The sequence below is a fragment of the Agelaius phoeniceus genome, chromosome 7, assembly GCF_051311805.1.
Source record: "Agelaius phoeniceus isolate bAgePho1 chromosome 7, bAgePho1.hap1, whole genome shotgun sequence".
NCBI lineage: Eukaryota > Metazoa > Chordata > Aves > Passeriformes > Icteridae > Agelaius > Agelaius phoeniceus.
This window is the reverse complement of record NC_135271.1, coordinates 26,949,416-26,959,678: the sequence shown is the minus strand read 5'-3', so window position 1 is coordinate 26,959,678 and position 10,263 is coordinate 26,949,416. Positions and strand designations below refer to the sequence as shown.

The 10,263-nt window shown below is 42.2% G+C and overlaps 1 protein-coding gene across 1 annotated transcript in view; it reads left to right on the top strand.

Annotated features, from left to right (window-relative positions):
* Window positions 1-8,198: 8,198 nt before the first annotated feature.
* The window catches only part of PPP1R1C (protein phosphatase 1 regulatory inhibitor subunit 1C), a 45,115-nt gene continuing 43,050 nt past the window's right edge, over window positions 8,199-10,263 (top strand). The window contains 2 exon segments of the mRNA XM_054636736.2: window positions 8,199-8,428; window positions 8,431-8,561. Of these exon segments, the coding sequence (XP_054492711.2) occupies window positions 8,314-8,428; window positions 8,431-8,561 (246 nt within the window). The 5' untranslated portion in view covers window positions 8,199-8,313.

The window sequence follows — 10,263 nt, the reverse complement described above, 5'->3', positions numbered from 1 at the left end:
CCTTGTAAGAAGAGGCAGGGCTTTCTTGAAAACCTTATTCTGCCCATTGAAAAGCTGAAATACAAACTCTGGCAGCACTGATATGTGGCAATCCATACAAGGTGGTAGTTGCAGTAGATTTCTGCCTTGCTTTGCAGCTTGCATCAGCACACAGCTCCATTCCAGAACACCACAGGAGATCAGCCAGCCAGACCCACGTGTCTGCAACCTTCCTTTGCAAATGCAGAAACCCAAAACCTACTCAACCTGCTCCCCTTGTCCCACAGCCAGATCAATTAACACTCTTGACCACTTATGTAGGTCTTGTGCCTTTGAGCTGCTCAGAGTGGCTTTCCAAGAAAGGTGACAGCTGCAGCTCCCAGGGAGTGCTGGAGGAAAGCACTTTGGGAGCTGGTGGCAGTTGAGCAGGAGCATCTTCCATGGAGACAGCAGCCTGACTTCCTGCTACTTCACCAAGAGAAGCCACTTGCTGGTAACATCCCAGAGTATCTGAGGTACTTCATCTTGTAGATTGTAAGAACATTTGATCTCAGCACTGCAAATCCTAATGTTTAATATATCCTGAGAAATGAAAAGTACTGCCAAATTTTCATCCAGCTGATGGAAATCATATTTCTGATGTTTGGCTATAATTTAAAATAAAGACATTTCAAAATGATGTCTCTAAAAACTGTACTAAAACTAATGGATATAAAAGCACCTGTTTTTCCATAGTCTGGATAACAGATTTTTGCCATTCTTAAAGACACTTACAGATAATATTTTCTGAGTGACACTTATATATAGGAATGCCTATAAACTGTTTAAAAAAATATTTTAATGGGTCTGTCATAGAGCTGGTATCAACTTCTGTTGACAATTGTTTGTGCCTTAGGAAAAGCCATCATTATTGAGGCCTATCCTGGGTGACTTAGCATAATGGTTTTCTGAGCATGGACAGTTTTAATTTTAATGATTCACACTGCTACTTTCCTTGCAAATTAGTGTTGTCTTTTTTTCTGCCAGCCTGGAATTTTAAATGGATTCTATGCAGATTCAGACAGCTTTATTAGTGGCTGATAAATACTGGTCAATTAAATTTGCAGTAAATAAAGCCAGACTGTATTGCCAGAGGTATTTTGCATGCTTTTCTAAAGTTTGCTATGACAGTGACCTTTGTCATTGCCAGTTGGCTGTAGGAGTAACAGGAGACCCCACCTGATCCTGTGGCTTACAGGCTTGTACCATTGGTGGCATTTTGGCTTTTTCAGTCGTGGGTGGGTCCATGTGGCACCAGGCTTGCTGGAGACAGATTGGGTTCACTAGCTAAAGGGGGTAAAGGATTCTAGCCCATGGGTTGGTGGTGTGATTTGAGAGGGCTTTAAGCTGGCTTGGCAGGGGGAGGAAGATAAGGCCAGGCTCAGTAGAGATGGGCCTAGGGCCAGCAGGCCAGTGCTGGGGCGGAATCAGTAGCTCAGCTGCCATGCTTCTACACCAATGCACAGTGTCAGTAACAAACAGGAGGAACTGGAAGCCATTGTGCAGCAGGACAGCCATGACATAGTAGTGTCCCTCACAGAAGCGTGCTGGGATGACTTGTGTGACTGGAGTGCTGCAGTGATGGCTGTAAGCTCTTCAGAGGGGATGAGTGAGGAAGCAGAGGCAGCAGGGTGGCTCTGCACATTAGCCAGTGTTTATTCTGTGCAGAGCCAAGGATAGTGATGATAAGGTTGAGGGCCTGTGGGTGAGAATCGGGGGGGAAGGCCAGCAAAGCAAAAATCTTAGTGGGAGTCTGTTACAGACCACCCAGGATGAGGCAGCAGATGAACTGTTTGATAAATGCCTGGCTGATATTTCATGGTTGTTGGCCCATGTTCTTGTGGGAGGCTTTATCTTGCCAGATATCTCCTGGAAACTCCAGCAGATGAGAGGGGACAGCCCTGGAGTGTGCAGAGGAGAACTTCCTGACACAACTGGTAAGTAAGGCTACAAGGGGTGGTGCCTCACTAGATCTGTTTACAAACAAAGGCCTGGTGGGAGATGCTGTGCTCAAGACAGCCTTCAACCACAGAACCACGAAATGATAGTTTCTGATTCTTGGTGAAGTAGGGAGAGGGATCAACAGAACCTCTACCTTGAACTTGTAGAGGGCAGACTTTGGCCTGTTCAGGACACTGGTTCAGAGAGTGTCAGTGGGAATCAGTCCTTAATAACTAAGGGGTCCAGCAAGGCTGAATATACTTCAGGAAGGAAATCTCAAAGATACAGGAGCAGGCCATCCCATGTGCTGAAAGAAGAGCTGGTGGGGACCAAGACTGGCCTGCCTGAACAAGGAGCTTTTACTGGAACTCAGGACAAAAGAGAGACTGAAAGAAGGAGCAGGCAACTTAGGAAGAGCACAAGTGTGTCATTAGGTCATGTAGAAAACAATTAAAAGGCAAAAGCTCAGCTAGAACTCAATCTGGCCACTGCTGTAAAAGATATTAAAAAGTGGTTTTGTATGTACATTAACAACAAGAGCCAAAATGAGGAAAAGCTCCATCATTTATTGAACATGGGGGGTAAAATTGTCACCAAGGATGAAGAAAAGGCTACTTAATGCCTTCTTTCCCTCAGTCTTTAACAGACAGACCAGTTATCCTCTGGGCAATCATCCCCTGAGCTGGTAGACAGGGACAGGGAGCAGAACAGGCTCCCTGCAACCCAGGAGGAAGTGTTTAGTGACCTGTTGTGCCATTAAACCCTCACAAGTCTGTGGGGCCAGGTGAGGTTCACTCAAGGGTACTGAGGGAGCTGGTGGAAGAGCTTGCCAAGCCACTCTCCATCATTTGTCAGCAGTTCTGGTTAACCAGAAAAGTCCCAGCTGGAGACTGCCCAATGTGACACCCACCTGCAAGAAGTGTTGGAAGGAGAATCCTGGGAAGGAGAGGCCTGTCAGCCTGACCTCAGGGCCAGTGAAGGTTATGGATCAGATTAACTTGAGTTCAATCTCATGACACATAGAGGACAGCCAAAGCATCAAGCCCAGCAGCATGGATTTAGGAAAGGTAGGTCCTGCTCAGGCAGTGTGATATTTACATAGCAGGTAGCCCACTTAGCTTTGGCTCCTGGCTTGTCCCTACTCATGGAGCAGCCCCATTCCTGCTACTCCCAACACCTGTATAGGAAATTGCAAACAATTGTGCCCCAGCCACTTTGCCCAGGTCACCAAACCCCAGATTCTGTCCTCCAGGTGTGTCTCAGTCCCTCCCTCGCAGATGCTACAGGCAGGACCTTGAGGATTGTTGGGATATCTTTTGGTCTAGCAGGTTCTCAGAGGGGGAGGAGGAGGAGGCAAGAAAGAAGGGCCATCTAAAGAGTCTCAAATTCAAAAATGAGAATTTTAAGAACATGTTCTGAAATTGGCATACTGAGCTTTTATAGGTACTTGGTGACTTTTCATTTTCTGCCTGGGAAGGTGTGTTTGCACAGGAATTTTCTAACTCAGATTCTGAAACTGTGGAAGTTCATTCCTTGGTTTATCTTCTATGTGTTCTATATTTTACCTTTTGTTTAAAAAAATTTACAGTAACAACTGAATTTTATATTTCAGTTGTTTAATTCAGTGATATAGTCAGTCAACTTTTGCATTAAAGATTTAATATGGAAATAATGTAATATAATTCTATTCTAAAACCTATGTACACTATACAGATTTTTTTTATTGAAAGATGTATTAGATTTACTCTATTCTTGGTAAGGAAGCAAATTGTAGCATCTTTTCCTGCTGAAATACCCTCCTAAAATCAGTACCAGAATTTTGCTTCCTGCACTATTGAACTATAGTCCATATTAGGCAAGAATCCTTTGACTGTCTGCTCAGGTCATGTCCCATTAATCCAGCTCCTTTCCTGTGTTCTGGATGTGTGTATTCTCTTGATGGTAGTGGATGGGATCTAGCAGTAAATGTTTGTACATTGCTTCAAAGTGTGGAGAGCTGTGAATTTCAGAGGAAGACTGGAATAGACAGTGTAAGTTCTTCTGTGCTCAGATAAAGTAACTTTAAACTGATTCTGATTAAGACCATACTGCTGAGGAATTATTTATTATCTTAACTTAAGAGCTTGTATAAATAGAAATAGCTGTATCTTTTTACTTATCTAGGCTTTATGTATCCCCATATATAGTTAGTACATAAACAAGTCCAAACCTGATACTCTGTGGGTAAGAACTGGCAATGGAAATTTGGGTTAGACTGTTACCGGGCCGACAGCTCTCACTGAATGTCCCACTGACTCTGTCACTGCTCAGAAAGACTTTCTGTTCTTCCTGACATGGCTGTGGCAGCATTTGGTACTCATGAGGCAAATGGGATCTGCTCTGCATTCTACCTCCCTGGCAAATTTTAAATTCTTTGCATTTTCTATATATAAATAGCAGACTGTGTTTCCAGCAGCTCAGTGGAAGTCACCCTGTTTGCAATGCTATTTGGAAAGGAAAATTTCAGTCTCATTTTGAATATGTAATTTTTTATTCTTGGAAGGCTTCTGTCTGATTTTAGCACCCATGAGTGAGGCACAGTGCAGAGCCCCTAAGGGCAAACTGTTGCCCCTGTCTGGGCAAGGAAGGGAAGGGAAGGGAAGGAAAGGCAGGGAAGAAGCTGTCCATCAGTTTTTAGAAAAAGGCAGCAGGAAGGGGCACATGGAAGCCCCTTTGGCTGTAGCAGGAAGCCAGAGTGCTCTGCAGTGTTTCTCCTCTGATGCTGCTGGGGCTGCCCAGCAACATGCTGAGGATGCACTGCTGTGAGGAGAGGGACCAGCTGGAGAGCCCAGGGAAAGCACAGGGCAACATATCTGTTAAATCACTCACAGATCAGTGGCTAGGATGGGGATTAAAGTTGTGTCTGAGACACACTGGAAGAATTGCCACATCCAAGCTGAGCCCTTGCTCTGCAAAGGCCCCCTGTTGGAACAGGGTACTGTAAATTAATGCTTCTCTGCATCTGCACTGGTGGATTTAGGAGCCAAAGCCCTAAGCAGGTTTGTTTTACAAGGAACTCCAGCTCTCCTCTCCAGAGTGATGCTGCAGTAGTCTCTGACCACACCAGAGGAGCTGAGGCAGATCAGAACCACAATAAAAATTGTGCAAAGAGTGCAGAACCAACACCCTTGAGCTGCCATCCCAGAAGCCTTGTCTTTGGCTGGAAACAAGATATAAACCTTTTCTAGACACCAGGGGAAATGGCTCAAGCAGGAACTATGCCATGAGTACTTCCATGGCTCATCCCTACAGCAGGATATTCTAAAAGGCTTCATACCAGTACATACTGAATGACATAGGAAGGAAAGATCTTGGACAGTTCTTATTATTTTTAATTCCATTATGGTTTTAGCTGAATCATGAAGGCATCTGAAACTGAAGTTGTGGGGAGTGCACTAAAAACAGAAGATGAACTACAAGGATGTGTCAGTACTTAAAAGTGTTTCAGTCTCCCCAGACTATGATGCAGTCTATAGAAAATGCCAGCACACTTTGCCTGCAGACTTCTAATGCTGCAAATTGGTGTAAGAGGGAGCCAAGGTAGGCATCCTGAAATGCTATAGCTGAGTGCTCTCTCACTGTGCTTCTTATACCATTTTAAAAATACTGTTATGGTTTTAGTGCATGTGAAGATTGTTGGGCTGCCAGCTCCAAATAGGCACAGGGAGAAAAGCTGCAGGAGGCAAATGCTTCCATATCACATTGTTGGGGGGCCTGTCTCCCAATCCCAGCCAGCCCCATTGAGGATTAGTCCTTGTGTCTTGGTCTGTCCTGTTGTCTGTCTCCCTTCAGAAGCTGCCAAAAAGTGGTTTTGTTGGTTTGGGCTTTTTGTAAGGTTGCTCAGCTTGTTTCTTATATACCATTAATAAAGATGCATTTGAGACATAATTCCTTTGGACAGCAATGTCCAGCAATCTAGAGCTGAAACACACTGTTATAATCTTTTGAGCACTTAATATTTTAATAATTTTTTACTGTCTGAATACGGTTTTTAAAATTACTTTATCATTAACATAAGAAATGTTAAGCCTTTGCAGTGATAATTATAGCTCCTGTGATCAGTAACATATATTAGAATTGCAATTTAATACATGAAGTTTGTAGACATCTAGAATAGATATTTTATGGAAAAAAAGGTATTTTCTAGAGAAACTTGATATTTAAAATATACAATTTATTAATACTTATGGTAGCAATGGATCTGGAAAACGTTTTTCTCACAGTATCTCACAGCAAAACCAAACATTATTTTATTTCAAGTATTAAAGTTCAAAAGGAAAGCCACTTCAGACCCCTGCTTATGTCTTCCCCCAGGTGCAACCCTGTGTATGTGTGTGTGTATATCCCTGGTATGTCTGAAGCTGTCATTGAAGATAATGGCACATCTGTGCATGAAGGAACTGTGAAATTGGATAATCAGACTGTCCTGAAAACAACTCTCTAATTGTCCTGGTGAAAGCAGAGTGTGTCTCTCTTACTTTAGTGCGTTAGACTTCATTGTGCCACTACAACTTTTACAATTGCACTCTTGCTCTAACTGTGGAAGTCTATAAAACAAATTATGTTTTGTCTTTGTAGGAATAGTGAAGGCTTAAAAATGGGCATATGAAACACTGAATATCAGTGTTTTGTGCATCTCTTTCATTTCTTGTAGTAAATGAAGCTAAGCATTTCACTTAAGCACCAAAAACATTCAGGATTCAGACAGAGAGGTCCCAGAATAAGCTGGTCTCATGCTCTGCTTCGAGCAGGGGTGGTGGGACCAAGTATCTCCAGAAGGTCCTGACCAATCAAACTCTTCTGTGATTCAAAAGTCTAAGTTAATGCCACCTAAACTATCATAAGAAATTGAACAGGAGAGTTGCCAGCTACTAGCTGTTAGCTGGTAGCCACTATGGTTCATAGTAGCTTTGATTTGGATAAGGAGGGAAATTTTGGCCCTCATGGAGAGTTATTTTAGATCATTGAGCCAACTGGATCCTTAGATTAAAGTGTATCCTCCCCTCCTAAGCTTTATCAGGTCCTTCCCAAACCAGCTAGCTCGTGTGCTTGCCTCTGCTCAGAAACAGCCCGTGTTCCTAATGTGTCATGGTTTTAATTTGCAAAAATCAAAGTCAAACAGTATTTCATGTCTGACTGGCTGGTTTGTTCTGTGTGTATGGCCAGTGCATTTTTCTCACCCACAATTCTCACTCCTTCCCCACCGCCTCCACTGGCACAGGTGGGAAAGTACTCAGTGACTCAATGAGCTTGTGGTGAACTGTGAAAATCCTCAGTGCTCTCAGTGGCCTGAACATTTTCAAATTCCTCTGAGTTTTGCAAAGAGATAGGCTAGATCAGTGATTGCTGGATGTTGTTTCACACACTTCTTTTGAAATAACATGAAATTACAAATGAAAATCAATTATATTCATGAAGGAGTACTATTGATACGATTGGCCAAATTCTTTTCCTGGTCTTGGAATGAGGCACAGATTTTGTACCCTTAAGTAGGATTTGGCCTCTGAATTTTAGTCATCCAAAAGTGGTTTAACTAGTCTGAATCATCTTTCCTTTTTCTAAAGTTAATGGAGAGAAAATGTAATCTTGAGTAAACACTACATCCCACTTGACTTGGATAGAATGAGAAGCCTGTTGATGTGCTTAGCACAAGGGAGCCCAGAGAGCTGGCTCAAATGTGAGTCTTCTCAGTATCTGGAGTCACGTGAAACGGAGCCCACCAAAAGAAATCACAGTCTAAATATGATAACCAGGCCTAAGGTGCAAACGCACCAGAGAAATGTCATGAGATTATGGACAGCTCTGTAGAATCATCACCAGAAATCTTCCTGTAAGATTTAGTAGAGTCTAAAATTGTAGGATTAAAAAAATATTTGAAAGAGTAAAGGGAATTGTTTGATATGTGCAAAGAGGAGAGCGGTTCTGGCACACTGTAACAGAGATCGAATTTTTGAATCCACCCCTTCTGCTACCTCCACCCCCAAAATCTGAAAACTTCCTGATTTGTGTTCATCAATAATTAAGAGCCCATCAGCAATACTCAGAGGGAGCTTGCATTGCACTTCTGAGCAGCCAGTTAGTAATATATGGTGGAGAGATCCTCTTTTTCAAATCCCAAGGCTCCAGGCCATGCAGTGCTAGTATTGCATTTTCAATTAGCTCCTGAGTGAATGCTTGGCATATGGGGAAGTGAGCCGGTACACAATTAGCTTATTGTTCCTTCCAGCTTTCTGCTGAGAGGATCTGAAGGGCTGCTGAAGAGAGGGGAGAGGGGAAAAAAAAAAGAAAATAGCCAAGCCAGTGGCATCTCTGTGGATGTGGAGTACGGGAGTCGCTGGGCTGGCGCAGATTCCCGGGCTAAGTCGGGAGCTACAGCTGTTCCTGCGGAGCTCCAGCCTGGCCGCGGCGACGGCGCCGGGGCACAGCACAGACCCAGCTCCAGCTCCAGGCTCTCCTCTCCTCTGCCTCACCTCAGCATCGCCATGGAGCCCAACAGCCCCAAAAAAATACAGTTTGCTGTGCCCCTGTTTCAGAGCCAAATAGACCCTGAGGCAGCTGAGCAGGTAAGGGGGATGAGTTTCCTTCACTGTTTCCAGGGAATGGGGCAGGATGTGAGTGAGCACAAGGGATATTTGTGGCCTAAAGGCTTTTCTAGCTTATGTTAGCGAGACTTTAGATTAAATACTCTGGAGGTTATAATGATGTTTGATATACTTAAAGAGAGAGAAGGATATGTCCTCTAGCCAGAATAAAACTTCTTCACCTTGGGTAGGTTTATTAATGTATATTTGTTGTGCCTTTTCTGTAACTGCACTTCTACCCTAATACTTACATTTCACATAAATACACTCAATGAACATATTCTCAACAAATCAATTGAAGTGTATTATATGTACATAAAGCAAAGCATAAAGTTCATAATAGATACCTAACAGAAATATTGGGAAAACATCTTATTTACCTTTCATTTTAACATGAGAAAATACTATTAATGTTTTGCACAATAGTCATCATTTCAGTTACTTCCTGCATTTCTCAATGATTTTTTACAGTCTTTAAGTCATTTTTACAGTGTTTTATGTGCCTGAAAAATTTATACATGTGGAAATATGCTATACTTATGTCCTTGTTGGAATAATATGTGTGCTATTTTAGGTTTTAACTCACTTCCAAAAGATACACATAATAATATATATATATATTATTATGTGTATCTTTTGTAAGTGAGTTAAAGGAGGAAAAGATACCTATTACTGTGTACAGATATGTGTAGACGTGCCTAATAAAAGGTCACAGGCAGTTTTGTGAGAAAACTGTATAAATCTTAATTAGGTGACCCAGTATATTTCTCTCTGTGCAAGTTGTCCTCAACATTTGCTTCTATTTGGGTACATCTGATTTTAGATGATACCAGGGGAATATTATAACCTTGAAAGTTCCATACCAGTAGCCATGAAATTATTTGTACCTGGTTTCCTGAATACACTGATGTTGTGTCTCTTACAAGGCAGAGAGCTTTTCCAGAAAATGATGAGTTGGGAGTGACCGTTGAATGCGAAATATTGGAAGGGTTCAGAAAAGAATTGTTGTGGGTCCTCATTTTGTCTCTAGGCACTTCTGAGCTGTGAAGCTGTCCATCCCTCACAGAACAGTTCTGCAATGAATTCAAGCAGAATATGTTCTGGTGTTTTTCTGTGAGAACCATAGGATTAGGATTTCCTGGAATTCCCATGGCTGTTGAAATGCTGTACTCTATTTTCTGCCTGGTATTTATGGGCTGTCCTTTTTTTTTTTTTTTTTTTTTTGGTGTTGTGAGCTTGATTCCAAGCGCTATACAGTTTCACTGTGGGTGTGTGATGAAATTAAAATAGTAAATTCTACAGTCAGCTACAGTTACAGTAATCTAGAATAAACCCATTAACCCTGATGATGTAACTTTCCATTTACACCTCTGAAAGCAAAATTTGAACCTGGCTAAATACAGATGTTGGCTCAGCAAATAAAAAAGAACAAATGCACTGACATTGAGGTTTTGTGTCAGAATGGTTTCTAGCTTAAATGTTCCTGGTCCCTGTCTTAAATTCAATAGAATATCAGGCCTGGAGGCTTTTGTGAAGCAACACAAAGCTTTCAGTGCAAATGTGTGCATTATAAGAGGGTATTCCAATACCATGTAGTTCAACCACTGTTAATGGAACAAAAGTAGTTACCCAGATAAACGCTGAAGAATTGCATACAATTCAGGAGTATGTATTGGTATGTAAA